Source organism: Gopherus flavomarginatus, chromosome 3, assembly GCF_025201925.1.
Source record: "Gopherus flavomarginatus isolate rGopFla2 chromosome 3, rGopFla2.mat.asm, whole genome shotgun sequence".
NCBI lineage: Eukaryota > Metazoa > Chordata > Testudines > Testudinidae > Gopherus > Gopherus flavomarginatus.
In genome coordinates this window covers 80,794,648-80,817,603 of record NC_066619.1, presented here as the reverse complement: position 1 = coordinate 80,817,603, position 22,956 = coordinate 80,794,648, and the positions used below count along the sequence as shown (strand labels likewise).

General features: G+C 42.7%; 1 protein-coding gene across 1 annotated transcript in view; it reads right to left on the bottom strand.

The window, feature by feature from the left end:
* The window catches only part of LMNB1 (lamin B1), a 38,252-nt gene extending 20,717 nt beyond the window's left edge, over nucleotides 1–17,535 (bottom strand). Inside the window, exons 1-4 of the mRNA XM_050945819.1 lie at nucleotides 16,706–17,535; nucleotides 3,522–3,678; nucleotides 1,529–1,654; nucleotides 416–586 (exon numbers count right to left, since the gene is read on the bottom strand). Coding sequence (XP_050801776.1) covers nucleotides 416–586; nucleotides 1,529–1,654; nucleotides 3,522–3,678; nucleotides 16,706–17,058 — 807 coding nt within the window. The 5' untranslated portion in view covers nucleotides 17,059–17,535. The remainder of the gene's footprint in view (nucleotides 1–415; nucleotides 587–1,528; nucleotides 1,655–3,521; nucleotides 3,679–16,705) is intronic.
* Nucleotides 17,536–22,956: the final 5,421 nt, after the last annotated feature.

Below are 22,956 nucleotides of genomic sequence, written 5' to 3'. Positions count from 1 at the left end.
GCTGCTTAACCATGTTTTGTGTGTTGTCACAAGGGACGTTAACCTTTCAGCAAGACCTATTAGAGCTAGTTTTATAAAAAAAATATGGGAAATCCTGCCCACCAATATTCATATAAATCTACATGTAAAACATTTTCTGGAATCCACTGTACTAGTCATATTCCCCATTTTTTACACATCACAAGTGCAGTCCAAGACACTACATTCTGGTACTTCCTGATAATTATTTCCAGTGGAAATCAGATTTTACATGTGTCTAGAAATTTAAATTCACACCCAGAAACATGAAACTTTAAATCCAGCCCAAGGCTCTCGATACACCTTGAAGTTTAAATAGTTTTACAGTTATTTGGAATGACTATAATCCCCCCAGAGAAAATCTGTCAAGCATCAGTATAAACAGAGACGCTCTCACTTTGGCATGATAAGTCTGTTCCAACTCTTCTTTATACAGTTTCACTTGTGCATCATGCTGCTCTCTCATTTCATGAAGTGCTTGAGCCAGTTTGTGTTCATACTCAATTTGGCGCCCAGAATCCACCTCAACCAGGCGAGTTTCATGTTTCCTTCTTGTCTCGTTGATTTCCTAAGAAAAACAGAAATAGCAAAATTTTCAGTAAAACGTGGGAACAACATTAACAATATTCTGGTGATTTCAGCCAAGATGAGCTTTAGACCAACAGCCAAGAGAGTCTAATTTTAAGCTGTTATAATTAGAATGTGAAGTAATATCGTTTTCAGCTAGTGTTCTGAATAAATGTTGGGATATTTCACAAGAATATTTCCAGCAGCATATTCACTGCACATCGTTATAAATTATACTATGGTAAACACCTAAAAATTTCACAGAGATTCCATATCTGACACCATAAACTGAATTTTACATCCTATGAGAATAACTAGTCACAAGAGTGTTAGAGGGGCACCTTCAACTTGAAATATCACATTTCGGAGGACTGTATACTTTTGTTACAAGTAAGCTTTGGGATTTAAAGTTTAGAGGGGAAAATGTATGCATCTCTCACCATTTATTTTGTGCATTTGACATCACTTGACAAATTTTCACTAATCACTGTTTGGGAGGAGAGGCAGCACACTTGCACACTCTTCCTTAAACTCTGCAAAAGGGTGTTCACTAGTAACAGTAGCAAAGCTGAAAACGAAACTGGAAAGGAAATAGATGCATACACAGAGAAAGGGATGCTGTGCTCAAGCATATTTTTTGTTGCTCTCATGCTCCTCCTGAACACTCATACATAACCGGGAATTGAAAAGTCCTTACCTTAAGGAGAATACGTAAACAAGTTTCAGATTATACTATTTAAAATGGTACAGTGTAAAAATAATTAAGCTATTCCACATATTAAAAACAGCTATTTCAGTCATGTCACATTCCAGGTTAAGTTCTTATGGTTCCATAATATACAAATAAAAACATACCAGGATTCGCAATAAGCAAGCTGAATTGGTTCAGAATGTTTAAAATTTGCTTCCTCTAGAACTAAAACTTAGTATTAAAGAGAATTACCTCTTCATACATATTTTTACGGAACTCCAAGTCTTCAGTCAGGCTCTGACAACGATTTTCGAGATCCACCTTCATTAAAGTTTCATCTACCAGCTGTTTCTTGGCAGCAGCTAAGGAGGCTTCCAACTAAAAAATATCAGTACAGTTAGGCTTAAGTAGATCTCTCACACATCACTTATTGACATTTTTAAGCAGCAGTTGAGAATGAACTATGCATTGAAATAAAAATCGTATTAAATTTACCATTTACATCAAGAAAGTCTGTTTTACCCATCATCTGATACAATTCTTGTAGTTCATTACAGATACAGTCTGGGTACTTCAGCTTAATAAGGACTATCATTTACAAATATAGCAATTAATTTCCTTTAATCCACTCAGAAGTTAGAAAATCTTGACTGCAGTCTCTCAACTATTTGGTAAAGACTAATTGGGGTAGCTTCAGCAACCAATATCACTACAGCTCTAGGAAAACATATATTAACTGCTGTTGCAGAGCCTATAGTTCGTTTGTAAGGTCTGCAACTAGTGCACAGCTTTTCTTCCGCCTTTGTCAGACAGTGGGCAAACAACTAAGGTAGGTCAATTAAGAGTTTGAGCCATTAGATGTCAACACAGTAAAACTGTTTGTGGTCTAAATAAACTTACTGTGTTCTAAACTAAGCTTGCAAGAGTCTACTCACCTCCAGAATTTTGTCAATCAATATTTATCATGGGAAAGTAGATTTGGGGCTTGAGAATAAGAATAATTTGTGGTAAATGGGAAAGTGGGAAAAGAAAAAAAAAAAAAAGATGCAAGTGAACAGCCTGACTGTGGTTCTTAAATATTTGTAGAGAAGGTCACATACACATCATGCTGGGAGTCTTGATTTTCACCTCTTTAGAGCAATCTTAAGGGAGCACAGATGCATCTCAAGAGCACCTGGAAAGAAGTTTGTTTGGCACTACTGCTGGTTGTCTAGATTTCGACCCCGTGAAGTGTTGTTTTTGTTTATGGTTTGTTTGGGGTTCTTTTGAAGGAGGCAGGGAGAAGGAAGTAGATAAGATGTGATTTAACTGGACAAGAGCATCAATAAATTTAAAGGGAGGACAAGAAAAGTCACAAGATATTCTGTGACTGGCATCTCCTCTGGTCATTTAACGGATGTGGATCATCTATCAGTGTGATGTACTATTGTTATTAGAACTTCATGCTATACCAACGACTGCTTTGCCGTGACTTCAGAAAAGGACAAGCACTATTACATGCATTTGTGGAAAATTACCAGCAGTAAGTGAAAGTGTATAAATATTGGCACAGTTTACTAAAAGGATTAGACCACCACAATCATCCAAAAATTGAACAGATTTGGTGGTGCTGAGGTGTCAGGACAGGAGGAAAGGTATAGAGGACACCTCTGATGCTGAAGAAATCCCTATCAAATGCTGAACTTAATTCCGAAAAGTAGAATTTCATTAGCAGTTCAAAATATAGAAGAGAGGAGGACGGAGCCAGGAGATGCTAGGGCTTTCTTGGGATATTGGGACCAGGTGGAGCAATCAACTGATGGCCATGGGGGGAGGGGAGGAGAGGGCAGGGAGGATCCACAAGGGGGTGTCAAACTCAACCATTCCCCCCGGCCCCAAACTATGGGGGGATAAACAGGAAACTCATTTCCTTCAAGGAAAATGACCCTTTATTAAAAAAAAAAAAAAAAAAAAAAACCAACAACTCTCTCAGACCAGAATCTACTGTCCCCTCATGGAGGGAAAGACTGGGGAGAACATGGTCAGCTTAGCAAATGTGCCAGAAAGTGTTTTCAGTTTAAAAATAAGAACACTAGAACTTGGCTTTCATTCAGTTGGAGAGGAATAACTGATTTACAACTTCTGTTCGCAGCACTGAGCGTTTCAATTTTGGTTAGGGTAAAATTTAGCTCTTTTACAAGGAGTGGTTTGCTGGCTAAAGAGCCAATCTGTTCAGCAGACTGGATTGTGAATCACTTCATCTCACCTGTGCAATCTGATCTCTCAAATCCTCAAGCTCCCCTTCCAGACTTTTCTTATCACCAAGTGCTGTAGCCAGGGCAGCTTCTTTGGAATTTAGGGCTGCTTCAAACTCCCGAAGCTTGACTTGGGCTGCATTATGATCAGTTTCTTTTTTTGCATAGCTGGAACAAACCAGAGAAGTTGGTGAGACAAATGTCTAGAAACAGCTGACAAATTAAAAAATTAAATAAAAGGCTGTCTTAGTAGCCATTAAAATATGTTGATTTGCAACTAAATACAATTTTTACACTAAATGTGGTCTTTTGAGCTAATTAGGAGAATACACTTTTAATCAATTACATAGCTCAATTTAAGTTTATTCAGAGTCTTAATTTTTACATTAATAGCTTAGAAAATGGTAAATGATTTTTTCTTTGTAGTTTGTGATGAGCTCTATTTGGATGAAAATAGAAATTCAATTTAAAACAAAAAAGTAGCATTTTAGGTTTTTTTACTAACTAAAAAAACCTTAAACATACTGGATACAGAAGAAAAAAAGTTTGATATTACCAAAACATGTTTTGCATATAAAGCTGGTATAGAGAAATGAAGTACTTTCTTTAATTAGTAAATTGAGCTGACTAAAATCTGGAAGAACATGACAACTAGAAACAACTAGTAGATCTCATCCTCTAACCTAGTTTTATTCAGATTGTTTTCCTCTTCCAAGCTTTTCTGCCTTTTCAACTCCCAATTAGTTGCTTAACTTTGAATTAATGAGTCTTTGAACTGAACCAGTCAATTAAAATGAAGTGAAGAAAATATTTTCTGTATCTACAAAAAAGGCTACTAGTGTCAAAAGCTTGTTTAGCACTTTAACTAAACCTAGTTCCAGAAGTTCAGCTCATGACTTCCATCAGGTCATCGTTTCAATTTCCTTAAAATGCTGCAGCAAATAGACCCTGCTTAATTGTTTTTGTATTTAATGTAAATTACAAGTGTCACAAGTTTAGGCTTTAAACATAAGTTTTCAATTTCAAAATTAAAAAAAAAAAAAAACTCTCATCCATAAGACACCTGAGAGAGAGCAGCTTTCTGGAAGGATGGGAGTGAATTAACTCTGCCAGTTTCCCTTGTCGGAAATAGTGACAAGAGAGGCTAGCCCAGGACCATTACCTCAAACCTGCTCAGAAGCAACTTCTCTGCTCCAAAGAAGCCCAAGCCAGCTCCTTACCTGGAGCAGCTTTAGAGAAATAATTGGTCCAGTGGCTCTTTCCCAAACACACTAGCCTCTCCATTTTGCAATGGCAGAATTTGGGGCAGTTCCCTGTCCCACTGTACTGACTTTAACAAACTAGACCCATCCAAATTAAGAGACTGAATTGCTGATGAGATTTCTTTTAATAACTATCCACATCCAAAGTATCCACCAACAGAGGTGGCAGCGGAGACAGAACTAGCTTTGCCACTATGCTGCCTAAACACATCTGAGCAGACAAAATGGGGATAAAGATATCCAGCTCCCATCTATGGTATGATCTTAATGTTACTACCACAAATGGAACTGAACTGGTGAAGAACTATGGGTCTCCCCATTTTCTTAGGACAGACACAGCCAGTCATGCTTTCTGAAACAGTAATGGAGATAGCATCTATTGGACAAAACTGGCATGTAAACAATATTCCAATTCTGCTTCAGGGGAATGACTAAAGAAAAAGAAATCATACAATCTTCTGTCATACACACACAGTAAAAAGATTCTTTCAGTTTATGTTTAATCTTTCAGTTAAAAATATTGCTACAGATTATGTAAGGTACTTAAGTGTTTCAGACAAGTGTGATTTAAATTGACTCTTTTTAAATTTGTCTGCTGCATTCAACAGAAGCTTTTTTAAAAAACAGTTTAGTAGCACATCACCTTTGTCCTATGGGTGCCCAAGAGCAGAGGGAAGCAAGTAACAAACCACTGGCTACAATAGCTGCACACAGAAGGCAGGTTTAAATTGCTATAATAAAAATTGAGTGGTACCATCAGAAAAGATATTCAGACTTCAAAAAAAAAAAAATAGTTGGGGAGGCTTCTGATTTAGTTTTGTTTTACATTAGTCTTTCAGAGTGGACAAGACCTGAATTTCTAAACAGTGAACACAGAACTCATAAAATGACATCAAAAGAGACTGAAAGGTGGACAACAGAGAGGAAATGCCATGTTTCTGTAGTCACGTAGTCCCAAGATATTAGAGACAAAACGAGTGAGATAACTCGAAAGCTTGTCTCGCTCACCAAAAGAAGTTGGTCCAGTAAAACAGGGGTTCTCAATCTTTTTCTCTCTGAGGCCTCCCTTGACATAAAAACCTCCAAGTCCCAGCGGGGGCGTCTCGGAGCAGGGGCCTTGGACATAGGCGTAGTATGGCGGGGGGAGGTGGAGCAACGTTTTCCATGTCCCCAACTCTGCCCATGGACCAGGGAGCCACAGACTCCTAGTTGAGAACTGCTGCAATAAAAAAATATTGCTTCATCCACCTTGTCTCTAAGAGAGAGGAAGGTAATTTTAGTCATCCTTTTTGAAAGCGTAACTAATTATTTTTCATATCTTGAACAAAGGACATCTGTGCTGAAGATTCATAACTCCTACTCCTTTTAATTAAGATGTCTGAGCTCCCAAAAGCACGCAAAAAAAAAAAAAGTTTCCCAGCAAAACCAGAAAAGCACATTTGACATTCCTGAATTACTTTTAAAGTAAAAAAAACCTAGACCTGTTCTTTATATAGTATAAAAAGGCCATATCCAATTAAAAAATCTTTTGAAGATCATAATAAGCAGTATTTGTCAGCAGCAAAAACAAATACAGAAATTAGGTTTATTTAGTAATAAGAACACACATTCTTGCGAGAATAAGAGAAAGATGATCTGGCACCAATGAGAGAGAGCACATTTAGTTGTAGCCCAGTTTGCTGCCATCAAATAGCTAAAAGATTTGTGTCAATCACAGAGCAAGCTCAAAAACACATTTTCACTAAAACCACAAGATGGCAGGCTTTAATTTAAGAGATTTAGCAATCAAAGTCACTATCTGTGCAAGCAGAACTTTGATCTCAGCTATCTTAGGTATACACAGAGTGAACCACTGCAGTTTATTATCAGCCTAATATTAACACTGTAAGAATGTAGCACACCTGCAGAGATTTCAGACTCTCTCTAAACTTAAAAAAGAACACCCCACAGTTGTCCATCACTGCAACCACTACAACACATCCATCAGTAGGGGTAAATATAGTAGTCTGCCACAGCATTTTAATATATATTTAAATACATATATTTAAACATGCTTTAAGCAGAGTTAGGGCCGGTGTACACAGTAACTGGAACCAGAATATTTATTACCAGCTATAACTCAGTTTTAATTATTTCAGTGCAAATCCACATGTGCTGATACACCTTTTGTTGAGAATAAACAAATGATGGTAAGTTACAGGGAGATCATTTAAATTAGAGCTCCCACTGTTGCCATAACAGTGGAAAGAAAAAATGTAATATAGATTCAGCCACAGGACAACAACATGACCAGAACCCAAAGTTCAGTTGCAAAATATCCATATTTATTTTTCAACTGATACTACTGATGGTATCAATCCATGTGTGCACCTCATACACCTCTACTCCAATATACCACGGGTTTGCGTATAGCGTGGTAGACCCGGGGCTCCAGCAGCGGAGCTCGGGTGGCGCTTTAAAGGGCCCGGGACTCCGGCTGCTGCAGGGAGCCCTGCCACTGCTACACCAGGAGTGGTGCTCTGGCCACTGTGGGGAGCACCAGGCTCTGTAAGTCATCACTGGAGCCCTGCCACCGCTACCCTGATATAAAGGGGTTTCACCTATAATGCGGTAGGGTTTTTTGGCTCCCAAGGACCACGTAATATTGGGGTAGAGGTGTATTTCAGAAGAGTGACTTTAAGAATTCACATTTCTAATGAGATTGGTTAAATTTAAAATCAGAAGGAAAAAAGTATAATTAATTTTAAAAAGTCTAATTATATGTCGATTTGTATTTGGATAGCTAATACCTATATTTAAAAAAAAAAAAAGCTGCAGACTTCCTGGTTGCTGTGCTAGAGTGACACCACAACATACTGCAAAAGAGCCATTCCAGTGGAAATCTTTGTAACCATTAAAAATGTGTCATTCACCCCAGCTCTAAATGAACCTGAGAGTTTGTTTCAACAAGATCAGTAAAACTGTTTGAGTTTTGCAGGCACAAGAAAAACTACTATATATAACAAGCCAATACACAGTATGCATATTTATAGTTCTTATTTAACAGCAAAAGCTCTTCTTGTTTGTCAACACTATCTAGCTTTTCCTCCATAAAGAGGGAAAGTACATATTTAAGTAAATACCCATTTGCTAATATGTTCATAGACTAGCTCAAAACTGTGTTCCTTCACGTACTTTGGCTTTCAAGTGTCTAATTCCTTTTCAAATAAGATGATGCTAAACTGCCATGAATGGCATCTATCCATTAATAGGGCTGTAAAACAATTTTAAAAAATAATTAATTGTTCTGTTAAACAATAGGATACCAAAGCCCTATCTGAACTAATTCTCCCAACTTTGCTACATACCGTGGAACTGCACAGAAGGTATATTTTAAGGATGTAACTGGAGTAGACACAGCTGCACGGGTGTACCATCATAAAGTGATGGGATCAGTCCATATTTCACCAGCATTCTCACACTACATTGGCATAATGTCAATAGTAGTAAGTGATCTGAACTGCCACTTTTGACCAATCACTTGGCCATTCACTGCTTTGGTACAGTGATTAACAGAATGTTTTGGCAAACTTTTTCCATTGCAATGATATAAGATCATGGCAATGAAGTAAATGAGTCATCACGTTCACCTAAGTAGAAATATGTAATATCTGTTTTCCAGATTTTGTCTTCTAGAGTAGTAAGACTGTAAAGCCAACTTTTAATAGGGAAACATTTATATCTAACGTAATGATCAGATGAGAGGTTCTCATAAAAAAGCATTAGTGTTTGTAGGAGCAACTTTACTGCTGTTTTGACATGTAAACCAATTCCTTCCTCACCATAAACTTTTCCTGTAGCTTTCATATGGTAATTTGTTTCTGGTTCTCACTCACACAACTTATATTTTTATTAGATCAAACTACCAAATCAAAGCTAACAACTTATATTAGAATTAAGTGATGAGCCCTCATTCAAATCCTAAATTACCAACGGCCCACCAAACATCTCATAGGGCCCGCAGCCTGCTTCAACACAATATACTAACGAATGGCTGATTCATTAGCATTTTGTCATCATATTTACATAATTTTAGTTTACACACGCTACTGTACAGAGGTTGTTTCTATCTAAATAGATGCAAAACAAGCTGAATGTAAAATATAAATCAATACAGGTGACTTTAAATCTTAACATGTAGAATCTGTTTGGCCCACACAAGATTGTGCTTATGTGGAGCTCCTGGGTAATGAGGTTGGGCCCCACTGACCTAGGCTAAGATGGGTCTCATTTGTTAAACTACTCAAAAATAAAAGTGCTTGAATCCATCTTATTCAGAGGCCTATTCAGCACTCCTTACTCAAGCAAAGCTCCTCTGAACCACTAAGTTTGGATTGGGGTTGGCAACCTTTCAGAAGGGGTGTGCCGAGTCTTCATTTATTCACTCTAATTAAAGGTTTTGCGTGCCAGTAATACATTTTAACATTTTTAGACTGTCTCTTTCTATAAGTCTATAATATAAAACTAAACTATTGTTGTATGTAAAGTAAATAAGGTTTTTTAAATGTTTAAGAAGCTTCATTTAAAATTAAATTAAAATGCAGAGCCCCCTGGACCGGTGGCCAGAACCCGGGCAGTGTGAGTGCCACTGAAAATCAGCTTGTGTGCCATAGGTTGCCTACCCCTGTGCTAGCTAGACAAATGTTGGATATACCTGTATCCTATGAGTGTCTATGCAAGCCCAGAACTTGAGAAGTTTATGCACCAAAAGTAGAAAACTTCTGCTAGAGAGTAATGCCAAGCAATATATTTTTGAAGAAACTTTTTCATTAAAAAGAAGTTAAGTTTGAACTGCTTATGGAAGACACTTGTAAAATGCTAGCTGACTGTTATCATCCTGACATCTCAGATAGATCCAGTATCTCTGCTGCTTTTCATAGCTTTACCAAACAGCAACAGTGTGACTTAACAAGATTCAGATCAGTTTCACTGCTGCTATTCAGAACCCCATGAAACCACAGGGAAACTTTTAGCAGCAAATTGGCATGATTATTGGGAACACTATTGCTACAGAGGTAGGCACTCATGTGAGGAAGATGGAAGTCCTAGTTCCCAAACTTAAGATCAAATCAAGGCCTTCCCCTATTTCCCACATACATGCAAAGTAACAGCAGTAGAAATGTCACTGTAATGACTAAATAAAAATTTGATGAGAGCCTGTTCAAAGCACTCATTGCTCCAAATGTCTTTTATCGAGCTGTTTTCTATTTAGTCAGCCACCGTAGGCTGAATAGCTCCTTGCACTGTTACATCTGATTGAGAACAATTAATCTGTTTTGCCTGCAATATGTTTCCAGTTTTTTCAATATTATTTTTAAAGCATATTAAGACAACTTCCCTAACCAGGCCCTCCAATCCATAACATACCACCTGTGCAACTCAAGAAATGCTGGAACAGCTGTTTCAACTTTGCGTGCCTTGAGACAGCAGGGTTCTTCTGAGCAGTTGCCCTGTACACCAGCTGTACTGTGCTTAACACATGCCTAGTCACTCAAGCTCCATCTATCAAACCCATACTGAATCTATTTCATTGTCTAATCCCAGCTCAGAAATTCCTCCCTTTAAAACAAAGAATCTGGATGGAAATCTGGTTTAAGATACGAAGGAAAAAAAAGGTACTGTTATTGCATGGTAAGGTTTAGTAAAAAAAAAAAAACAACAACAACAACAAAAAAAACCACCACTCACAATCAAAGCACAAGACTATAGTAGTTCCTCTGGATAATTACCACTGTTACTAGTATCTTCATTCAGTTATGTCGTTTGCTTAAAAGCTGCTTTCACTATATAAACTCCCATGAGGAGAAAGCAGATGTGACTAGCCACTGGACAACTGCCATAGTGAAATCTCAGCCTGTTATGAAAACAAATGCTAGTCCATTTATGAAATCCCATGTTTATTTTATTCCAGCTCACTCTTCCTAGAGAGAATGCTTAAACTGAGCAATGAATATCTTAAACGTAGACAGGACAGGGCCCTTGCGGATGAGCTCAAGGTGGTCATATCATACATAGAGGACTAAACAAAGGCAATTGGGTGAAAAATCTGATAAACAGGTGGATGAAGTTGTGAGCACTGATGGATGCTAGGAGGCATAAAACTAAGCTTGACAAGGGAGGATATATAGGCAAGAGCTGACCTATACAGTACTTTCAAAGTGACAAAAAGCTTGAATTTGACACAATCCATTGGAAAGCCAAATGGAAGAATTCAAAAAGAGAGTAGTTATACAATGAAATAGGAGGCAAGGAAGAAAAGTTTAGTGGCAGCTCTTTATATGGACTAAAGGAGGAAGTGATGTCTGTGGTAAGAGCAGAGGATGTAATAACATGTAGAAGAGCTCAAAGAAGGTAGGAAACCTGCACCTTATGACCAGTAAGCGCACTCTGGACCAGTGTATAAAATGTAGTACTCGATAACTAGGATACCTCATCTAATGGATACATCGAACTTTCAGTGAGAACCACAATTTGAGATCTTGTGGGACCACCAGTCCTCCCATTCATTACTATTCAGACCATTTTAAGAAAGTATTTTAACCATCTTTTAATATTAGAATTAACAGCCAGAAGGGAACATCAGAACACCCAGCCTGACCGCCTGCACATCACAGGCACTGAACCTCACATTATCCTGTATGATGCCCAATAACCTGGGTTAGACTAAAGCATCACAGCTATAACATAACAGCTGAAAAGAAGCCAGGAACACATGGTCAGCCAACTCTCTAGAGACCACCAGAAAGTGCTCTCCAGACCAGAGCCTCTACTTTAGTTTAAGATTTTGGGAACAGAAACACATCTGAGCTTGAACAGATGCCTGTATTTTAAAATATCTAATGAGGCTCTAGGGAACTATACACTTGCTAGAAGGACTTCAGTCATAAGAAAAAATACACACTTTAGATCAGAAACAACTAAGGGAACCTTTTCTGAGGTATATACAACTCCTAAGTGAATACAGCACATGGGACTTGAAAAGTTCAGTATGCTCCTAACTAGCTGGAGGACTAAGGCCTGAAGAAGATGAGGATGGACAGCTTGAGCACATCTCCCGAAGGTCCAGAAGTATGCTTTGATAAGAAGCCCAGTACCAGTGGCGCCCTCAGCAAATGAGGAAGGAGGTATGGCATTTGCTAAGCAGCTTCTATCCCTGAGCCCTACAACTTTTGTATCAGCCTCTAAAAAAAAAAAAAAGTACTCTTACCCACCAAACTGCAAGTAAAGAAAGCTTCCTTGGCTTGTCTTTGCCCTTCCAGACTGCCAGCAGCAGGGAAACTGTGAAAGTCTTCATTGCTCTACGCTCCATCATCTTTTTTTTTTTTTTTTTGGGGGGGGGGGGGGAAGCCCTCCTATCCAGGAGTTACTTCACTGTAGGGCTCCTTGATTTCCCAGCAAATGAATGCCAATAATCGTGACAGTTTAACTATTTCACAGCTTGTCCATAGGACTAGCAGTTACATTGACTAGCCTTATTAATTACACACTGCTGCTATTTGACAAAGCTGTCAGCAGTGGAGGCTCTGGAGCTGTCTGCAGTCAAAGGAAGACATAAGTATAGCAGTTTACACATGAAAATATTTTCACAAAGACTAAACGTAGTTTTTAAGTGAAATCCCAAATTGAGCAGAAAGACTTCCTTGCAATGAAAGTGAGCTGATGCTAAGATGATGTGATCATGCTATAGCAGAAAGAAATGGAGATATTCACTCAAAAAGTTCATAAACTAACTGTTTCAGGCCAAACCAAATGAAAGGCAACTGACAGCAAAAATGTTTAAAATTAAATTAGATTCTCTCTTTCAGGTAACAGAAGACAGATAAGTAAGTTAGGAGTCAAACACTTAAGTGAAAGATTCGTATTGAAGAGAACAAAAAATATACAGAAGAGAAAGTTGCACAAATCAATTATCTACAAGAGGACATGGCATGATTTGTCCTATGAGATTCATAAGGGAAAAAGGTTGCGTAGGATTTTTAGTCTTTAAGCATCCCCTTAAAACTAGATTTCACCATGGAAATCACCTACCATAATGCCTCATTCTAAAGATTTTTCTATAAGTGGATTTTTCTTTTTCTAATAAGCCATATGTACAAAGTTATTAAAAAAAAAACAAACTATCCATCACTCCTGAGTGAATGATCAGCACCCTGGGGAAAAAAAAACCCATCTTGAACCAAGGGGCTACATGACTTAAGTCCAATTTGACATTTATTTTCCTTGAACCCACTATTAAAAAAATGACAATTGTAATAGAAAAACATACATCCTTCATCACCAAAAATGCACAATTAAAGCTCTAATTTAAGTTTTACAACCAGAAGAGCAAGGAAGAATCCTAGACACTTCTCTCTCCCAAAACTTTAATTTTAACATTAAGTTTACTATTTGAACTATATACCTCCCCCAACTAAAATACAATTGGCAATATACTTTTTTTTTTAAATTCCTGATTTAACACAGAGCCCTCCCCACACTCCACAGGCCTAGCTAATGGCAATCCTCGCTATGTGAATTCTTAAGCCTAGGAACCTTCCTTTTCTCCTCTAAAAAAGTGACTATACTGCTTACTGACACCATGTATTAGGATTGACTCAAATGCTTCATGATACTATGTATTAAGGACATTAAACAACATATACATTGTAAAGCAGACAGTTGTAGTGTAAAGAAAAGTCTGTAGTGCGTTTTTGAGTACCACAAGTAGCTAGGAAGGTTATACAAGCACTGAATGGCTATGTTCAGGGCCGCTCGGGGGCGGGGGGGCAAGTGGGGCACTTTGCCCCATGCTCCGGGCTCCGCAGGGGCCACCAAGAGAACGGGCGAGGCTCCCGCCCTAGCCCGACCCTGCCTCTGCCCCTCACCCGGAGCCTCAACGGATCCAGCAGTGTCCCTGAACAGCAGTGCACTGTGGCTCCGGCAGGACTCCTGAGCTCCCAGCCCTGCCCCCTTACCATGTGGTTCTGAGCGGGGCGGAGCTCAGGAGCCCCGCCGGAGCCATGCCGCACCGCTGTTCAGGGACACTGCTGGATACAACGCGCTAAGGTTCCGGGTTAGCGGGGCGCCAGGAGTAAGGGGCCGGGGCCAGGAAGGGTTAGCTAAGGGGCAGGAAGTCCTGGGGACAGTCAGGGCACAGGGAGGGGGCAGAGATGGGGGGGGGGCAGTCAGGGGACAGGGAATGGGGGGGTTGGATTGTGGGTGTTCCGGGGGTTTGTCAAGACTCAGTGGGGGGGTGGATAGGGGTCGGGGCAGTCAGGGGACAGGGGTGGGGTCCCGGGGTGGTGGTGGTGGGTCTCTTGGGGATGGTGAGGGGGCAAGGAACAGAATAGGTCGGGGATTCTGAGGGGGGTGGGCAGTTGGGGGAGAGGAAGTAGGGGGGTCAGATGGGGGCAGGGCCAGGCTGTTTGGGAGGCACAGCCTTCCCCACTCTAAAGCTCATTCAGCAGTTTGAGGCTTGCAGAAGAGCCAAGCTGTTAGCTTTTCCATTAGGGCTACCATCCATTTTACTTCTCAAATGCCAAATTATAATCTATATTTAATTTCAGTGCCATAGGGAGATTCATGTCAGGGGAGAGTAGCGTCATTTAAAATTAGCCACTGGGGGAGGGATCACATGAGAAAAGCAATATCCTACACCACCTACCTCCTTCCTGACCCTACCAAGGGAGACACCTTCCCCCCCGGGGCATTCCCTGAGGTTTCAGAGGATTTAATTCAATGGTTCTCAAACTTTTTTGTCCTGGTGACCCCATTCACATAGCAAACCTCTGAGTGCGACACCCCCCACCATACATTGAAAATACTTTTTTGTATATTTAACACTATTATAAATGCTGGAGGCAAAGCGAGGTCTGAGGTGGAGGTTGACAGCTCGCGACCCCCCAATAATAACCTTGTGACCCCCTGAAGTCCCGACCCCCAGTTTGAGAACCCCTGGGTTAATTTAATTTAGCACCCTGTGTCCATTCACATGCATTTGCTATTTTGAGCATGTCAGTTTTCACAACATAGGCCCATCCCAGATTCTGGAACAAGCTCAAATGCTCAGTTCGTGGAGTATGTACATAAGCTATACTAAAGACAAACCCACAGTAACCGTCTCCAGTTTGTGAGGGACCCCATGGAGCCAGTCTCTAGGAAACAGATAAATGCATGGAGGCTAAGTCCATTAATGGCTATTAGCCAGGATGGGTAACGAATGGTGTCCCTAGCCTCTGTTTGTCAGAGGGTGGAGATGGATAGCAGGAGAGAGATCACTTGATCATTACCTGTAGGTTCACTCCCTCTGGGGCACTTGGCATTGGCCATTGTCGGTAGACAGGATACTGGGCTGGATGGACCTTTGGTTTGACCCAGTATGGCTGTTCTGGGTTCATTTAGGTTAGAACATAAAAGTTATGGAGACAGATATGAGTCAAGAAAGCCAGCAGAGTATGAGAAACCTGGAAAAATCTCTGACTGGATGGGCTCAGGCGTTTGGTCACAAGCTGAGGTGGTTCAAAAGTTTTGGATCTTTTCAAGCAGAATTTTTTTAGTGTTTCTTTAAATAATCAAACACAGCAAGCAGCAAACATTTGGCTGCACACTTCTGAAACCCCAAACCATATTCAGGTTTTGGTAGACTAATTTCAACTTTTTACTTAAAAAAAACCACAACAAATTTTGAAGGAAAGCAGACATTATCCGTGATTTTTTTTTGCTTTTTAAAAACCCCTAGCTTTCGATCCAAAAAAAGTTTTGACAGAAAATATTTGTCCAGCCCTTTTAATGAGCTTTAGTGCCTTTTAGCACTAGCTGATGCTGAGAACCAGCGATACCTTGTAAAGAAGTTTTCTCAAAGCTGGACTTGTGCCGAGATGCGGAAGGTTTATTTTTCCCAGGGCTGCCTCTGACAGGAAGCAAGTGGGGCAATTTGCCTGGGCCCCGCAGGGGCCCCCACGAAAATATAGTATTGCAATTTTTTTTATGGAAGGGGCCCCCAAAATTGCTTTGCCCCAGGCCCCCTGAATCCTCTGGGCGGCCCTGGCTATGTTTAGCACTGCTGAACCCACTTCCCTCCCTGTTCCAGGAAGGTTCATACTCCATACAATATTCCTCCTCCCCACGAGAGCTAGAGGCTCATCAACAGACGTGAATGCAGGGCTGCCAGAGGAAAGTGCAGGGACCTCTCCATTCATTCATATACAGTCATTAGCTACAACACATGACAGCAGCTGGAGCAGACGGGCTACTGTATTCACAACTAGAGAGAATGAATGGGAAGAAAGAATACAATCCCCTCAAAGCAGGCATATTTTTATGCACTGTTAGTCTGCTGGAGATCAAGCCCCCGAAGTGGGAGAGGAGGCAGAGCTTCCTTATGACGTGGCCAACATCTCCCCACAGTAACGTAGGCCAGAAGTAATGCTAATAGAGGAGTGAAAGATTTAGGAGGGTCTGGCAGCATGGCAATAACAGGACAACTCCCTCGCAAAGCACTACTATGGAGGCATAGCCCAGCAAGAGACCGGTCAGCCCTTCCAGTGGCACAAGAGCCCGGAGTGCTACGGGGAGCGATATCTGCGGGCTCATCCCGAGGCCCCCAGCCAGGACTGAAACAGCCGGGGCAGGCAGTGCTCTCCGGGATGGTGCAAGCCCCTCCACAGAGCTGCGCCCCGCCCCGCCCCGCCTCCCTCTCGCTGTATGGGGGGAGGGGCAGCTTCCCTGCTACACGATGCAGGCAGGACTCAAGGCACAGAGGAAGGCCAGATTCATTCATTTCCGTTCAAACTCTCCCACCTCAGGCTGCGCTACATCTCCCGCCCGAGCTACCGCACGGCAACAGATATGGGGGCTTCCCCTCAACGGAGGCACCAGCCTGGGGCCTCCCTCCCGCCCTCCGTGGGGTCACTCACCTGCCCAGCAGATGCTCGTGCTCCGTGCGGATCTTGCCCAGCTCGATCTGCAGCTTTGCCCGCTCCCGAGCCGTATCGTCCAGCGCCCGGCGAGCATCGGCGAGCTCGGCCTCGTAGAGCCCCTTGAGGCCGGTGAGCTCTCGGCCGCGCACCTCCTCTCGCTCGGTCACCTGCAGCTGCAGCACGCTGTTCTCGGTCTCCAGGCTCCGCACCTTGTCGATGTAGACGGCGAGCCGGTCATTGAGGTGCTGCAGCTCCTCCTTCTCCTGCAGCCGGGAGATGCGTGTCGGGCTGAGCGGGGTGCTGGCCGCGCTGCCCCGGGAGCGCTGCCCCACCGGCGTGGAAGCCGCCATGGCGAAGAGCGGGCGATGCGGCGGGGGCCGAGGTTGCGGAGCTGCGAGGCCGGAGCCTGGCGGGGGGGCGGGAGACGGTGCGAGGGGGCGCGAGAGGAGATGCGGGGGCTGATCTAAGCGCCCCAGAGCCGTTCAGAGGGGTAAGAAGCAGCTGCAGCGCTAGCAGCGGACAGTGCAAAGGCGGCGGGGGGGGGGGCGCAGAGAGGCTGGAACAAGGGAAAAAAGGAGGGAAAATAAAAGGGCCCCGGCCGCTCCCGGGTTAAACGAGCGCAGAGCGGGAACAGGGGAGCAGAAGCCGCCCGAGCAAGGCGCCGAGGGAAAAAACCGGCGCCTGGAGCTGCAAGGACAGATCCCGCCCGCGCGCGCGCCGCTGCCTTCCTCTCGGGTCGGGCTCAGAATGAAACACAAAACCGGCGGGCTTCGCTCCCTTCCAATATGGCCGGCGCCGCTCAGCCGGGCCCTCCCAGCTGCCGCTCACAACTACGGCCCCCACGTGACCCGTCCTTGCCCAATGAGGCAGCGAGACGGGCCGGGCTCTGCTCTTTTTCGCAGAGTGGAAACTAAATTCAAAAGCCGCCAGAGCCTGCAACTGTCAGCAGGCGTGCGAATGGCTGGCGCGCGCCCCGCGCCTCCTGGCTCCGCCTCTGCGCGCGCTAGCTGAGACAGCCTCTCTCTCTTACTGTCCCTCCTCCCCTCGGGGGGCCCTTACCCCGAACGGAGCAGGGGCGGCCTCGGCCGCTGCAGCCTGGCCGTGTCTTTGTTTCCTCTCTTGTCTCCACCCCGAGAGAGGCTGTTGTACAAACTGACGTGCTAGGGGCTGTGACGGGAGGTGGGTGCCCCGGCGTGAGGGGGTCCGGCTGCATCCCTGCACTTCTCACTCCGCTCGAGCTACAAACCCAAGCACGGCCCCCGCCGCACGCCTCCAGGGGGTTTGGGTGGGAGGCGCGTGACGTCAGGGGGTAGTTTCCCCGCTATTTATACCGCCAATCCCGGTTTGAGTCAGCTGCGTTCCGCGCGGGGGAGGAGAGGGGTTTGCTTGAACCTGGAAAAAAAGTGAGCCATGTCCCACAGGCGCCTTGTCAAGCGTCCCACCCTGCCATGCAGACATCGCCCCCGCCTGCACAGCTCCGCAACACTCACACCTGCACGCTCCCTGGCTGCTGCACATTCCCATACCCCGTCGTGCTTTCCTCTGCGCGCCCACCGCTCCACAGGGCCCCATCCTGTCATGCATCCTGCAACCCCCACAATCTTCTGCGTACACACAGACACAACCCATCGCCCCTCCCGCGACCCTCCCCGCACACACAGCCACATCCCATCACTTCACGAGCCACACAATCTGTCCCTTCCACGCACGCCTCCTCCCCCCCACATATATATTCCATGACTAGCCCCGCAGACCTGTCAAGATTCACTCATTCAGAAATTGTCTCTTGTGAAACAAAGGTTTTTGCAATATGTATCTCAGGGAGACACCATTCAATATTTGTTTTTCCAGTTTGTAGGCTGTGCATAAATTTAGAAACACAAAGCTCTGCTCCTGAAAACACTTATCTTTACTCAAGTGAGTACACTCACTGAAATAAACCTTGCTTTTTCAGACAAACAAAAACCAACTCATTCAATCTGTTTTAGCACAAGCTATCTCTTAGCAGTGACATTTGAAAGCTCTCTGTTAAATAGTATAGAATTGTAAGACTGGAAGGGACCTCGAGAGGTCTTCTACTCCAGTTCCCTGCACTCAAGGAAGGACCAAGTATTATCTAGACCAGTGGTCCCCAACGTGGTGCCCGTGGGTGCCATGGCGCCCTCCGGGGCATTTATGTGTGCCCATCTAGTGCCTAGCAGGGGAGAGAAGCCAGGGCCCCGCGCCTGCCAGGGACAGAGAATTCCGGGGCTGCAGGCTGCAGGCACCGGTGTTCTCTGTCCCTGGCAGGCACTGGGCCACAGCTTTTCTCTGGCTTTGAAGCCGGAGAGAAGCCGCAGCCCTACCCCTGCCGGGGACAGAGATCTCCAGGGCTGCAGGTGCCATGTTCTCGGTCCCTGGCAGGTGCGGGGCCATGGCTTAAGCCAGAGAGAAGCTGGGACCCCGTGCCTACCGGGGACAGAGAACTCCGGAGCTGCAGGCTTCATTCTATGTTAAAGTAAGAATAATGAATATATTTGGACAACCAGTTCAACAATGTTTTACTTTTTTAAAATAAATAAGATGAAAACTGTTTATGATATTTATTTTGTAAAAACTCCTGAATTTTTCTTACAGGTAGATAAAAAAGAGCAAATTCACATGGTAAGGTGAAAGAGTAATTGCCGAATAATTTAATTAATACCGTTTACATGTAAAATTACCCTTTTAATCTTATGGATTCATATATTATGTAATATTAAATATTTTTTTTGTATTATTTAATGTACAAATACAAAATAAGCCTTGAAAAAGTGTTGGCACCCGCCACACTCTTCTGAAAACATGAATGTGCTACTGGCCACAGAAAGGTTGGGGACCACTGATCTAGACCATCCCTGGCAGGTGTTTGGAAATTTTAAAGAGCAGGTTAAACAATGACAACAATTCCACAATCTCCCTAGGCAATTTACTCCAGTGCTTAACCACCCTGGTTCCCTAATGTTCAACCTAAACCTCCCTTGCTACATTTAAGACCATTGCTTCTTGTTCTATCCTCAGAAGTTAAAGAGAACAATTTTTATCTCTCCTCCTTGTAATAAGCTTTGATATACATGAAAATTATCATGTCCCCGCTCAGTCTTCTCTTGTCCAGACTAAATAAAGCCATTTTTTCAATCTTCCCATATAAGTCATGTTTTCTAGACCCTTAATAATTTTTGTTGCTCTTCTCTGGACTTTCTCCAGTTTGTCCACATCTTTCCTGAAATGTGTCACCCATAACTGGACACAATACTCCAGCTGAGTCTTAATCAGCACAGAGTAAAATGAAAGAATTACTTCTTGTGTCTTGCTTACAACATTCCCGCTAATACATCCCAGAATGATGTTTGCTTTTCTCCCCAACAGTGTTACACTGTTGACTCATATTTAGCTTGTGATCCACTATGACCTACTGATCCCTTTTCCGCAGTACTCCTTCCTAGGCAGTCATTTCCCATTTTGTGTGTGTGCAACTGATTGTTCCTTCCTAAGTGGAATACTTTGCATTTGTCCTTGTTTAATTTCATCCTGCTTACTTCAGACCATTTCTGCAGTTTGTCCAGATCATTTTGAATGTTAATTAGGGTTGCCAGGTATCCAGTTTTCAACTGAACACCCAGTTGAAAAGGAATCCACCCCAGTCCGGTGAAAATGAGCAAATGAGTGAGAGTGAGAGCAAACAACGGGGGGTGGGGGAAGATAGAGTGAGCGGTAGGGGGCCTTGGAGAAAGGGTGGGGCAAGGGTGTTTGGTTTTATTCAGTCAGAAAGTTGGCAACCTTAATTTTAATCCTACTCTCCAAATATATTTGGACAACCAGTTCAACAATGTTTTACTTTTTTAAAATAAATAAGATGAAAACTCCAAAGCACTTACAACCCCTCCCAGCTTGGTATTATCCACAAACTTTATAAGTGTACTCTATGCCATTATCTAAATAATTGATTAAGATATTGAACAGAACTGGACTCAGAACTGATTCTTATGGGACCCCACTCGATATGCCCTTCCAGCTTGACTGTGAACCACTGATAACTACTTTCTGGGAATGGTTTTCCAACCAGTTTTGCACCCACCTTATTGTAGGTCCATATAGGTTGGTTTTCCCTAGTTTGTTTATGAGAAGGTCATGGAAGACAGTATCAAAAGTCTTTCTAAAGTCAAGATATACCACATCTACCACTTCCCTCCCTTAGCCACAAGGCTTGTTATCCTATCAAAGAAAGCTTTAAGGTTCGTTTGAGATGATTTGTTCTTGACAAATCCATGCTGAATGTTACTTACCACCTTATCTTCCAAGGTGAGTATCCGACGAAGTGGGTATTCACCCAAGAAAGCTCATGCTCCAATACATCTGTTAGTCTATAAGGTGCCACAGGGCTCTTTGCTGCTTTTACTTATCTTCCAAGTGTCTGCAAATTGATTGCTTAATTATTTGCTCCTTTGAAGTGACTAGTTTGTAATTTCCCAGCTTGTCTTTATTCCCTTTTTTTATGTATGAGCACTATATTTTCCCTTTTCCAGTTCTCTGAAATAGCACAGCATCTGGCCACTGAAGGATTATGATGGGTAAAATGTGTACTGTATGGCAAAGGGCATGGATTCCACAGCACTGTGAGTGTATGAGATGAGAAATTCTGTGGCAGCTGAATTCAGCTGTGTTGATTAAAACAAGCTGAGGATTTTCCCCATGATTGAGTTGACACTGTTCCCTCAAGGAAGTTTAAATACACCTCTACCCCAATATAACATGACCTGATATAACATTAATTTGGATATAACGTGGTAAAGCAGTGCTCGGAGGAGGGCGGGGCTGCGCGCTCTGGCGGATCAAAGCAAGTTTGATATAATGCTGTTTCACCTATAATGTAAGATTTTTTGGCTCCTGAGGACAGCGTTATATCGGGGTAGAGGTGTACATATATTATTTAGATCTGTCTATACTAGAAAAAAAGTCACTGATTAATATGCCTGCAGCATTTGTAATACACTCCCTGTCCATGAAAAGAAAAAAAAAAGTACTCCCAACAATGCAGAAGTATTGCCAGCACCATGATAGTACCTCCTCTAGGCAAGTCTTAATTCCTCTACCTAGACTGAATCAAATTACTTCAGTGCAGTGGGAAGTGGGGAAGGATGGGGACTACAGGTGTTGCAGCTAAATCAGTGCAGCCAGCACTCTCATCTCCTTCCCACAGTGTTTTTTTTTGTTTGTTTGTTTTGCCCACATTGTGCTCTGTTCACCTCTATCTTTTTAGCCACCAGGCCTAAGAGTAGCAGCAATTCCAATTCTTACTGTTTTCACCTCCCACCAGCAACAGAACACAAATTCAAGCAATATACTGTATAGACCTAATGAAAAATATTCCTAACAAAGCAATTTGGTATTTTTGTAATAATAAAAGATTTAATTACAAAATGGTTTTAAAAACACTCTTAAAAATATTTTCTCTCTTGACCCCTGTTAAAAAATAGGTGAGGAAGAGAAAGTAAAAGGGAACAACCTTTAAAATCGAAAGGCCTGATTCCAACCCAGATTACCTCTTCGCATGGAAATACCTGTGGGAGGGGTTTGGTGAGAGAAAAACTCCAGTCACTGGAGTTTCCCTAATAATTTCACAGGTTTACCCCACTTTAGTATGAGCCATGGTTCTGCCTGGGAATTCCAGTGATTTTTGCCAGGAGATTGGTCACCCGTATGGAGTCTGGTTGTTACTGTGCCAGTCCCAGGACTCTGGTACCTCATTCCACTTCCATACATCTGCACCAGAAGGCTGTTCCCTACTTTAAGAGAGATTTCCCATTCCCAGGGGGCCTCATTGATTAAAAGGGTAATATAGTTCCCAAGGACAATCACAAACAAGTTCTCCAGTAGTTAGCACCTTCGTTGTTTAATTCCTCTCTCTCAAACTTTATTCTATTTTTTCTATCTTTTCCAGTGTTTTGAGATCAGCAGTGCTGCTGTAAAAAGTGAAAACACCAGAAAAAAACCCAAAACATGGTTGCGTCTCTGCAGCGCACTCTGCAACATAAAATTGACAGCAAAGTAGGATTACAGCATTATGTAGTTTTACACTGCAGTTGACACTATAGTGAAAGGGACAGTGTGCACAGGCAACCTCAGATCCAAATGAAAATTGGGATATTTATAGGAGGACAAGCTGAGGCCCCTGAAGGTGTTTAATGTTGGCTCTGATTCAATGTTTCTAATTTTTTTTTAATCCTTTA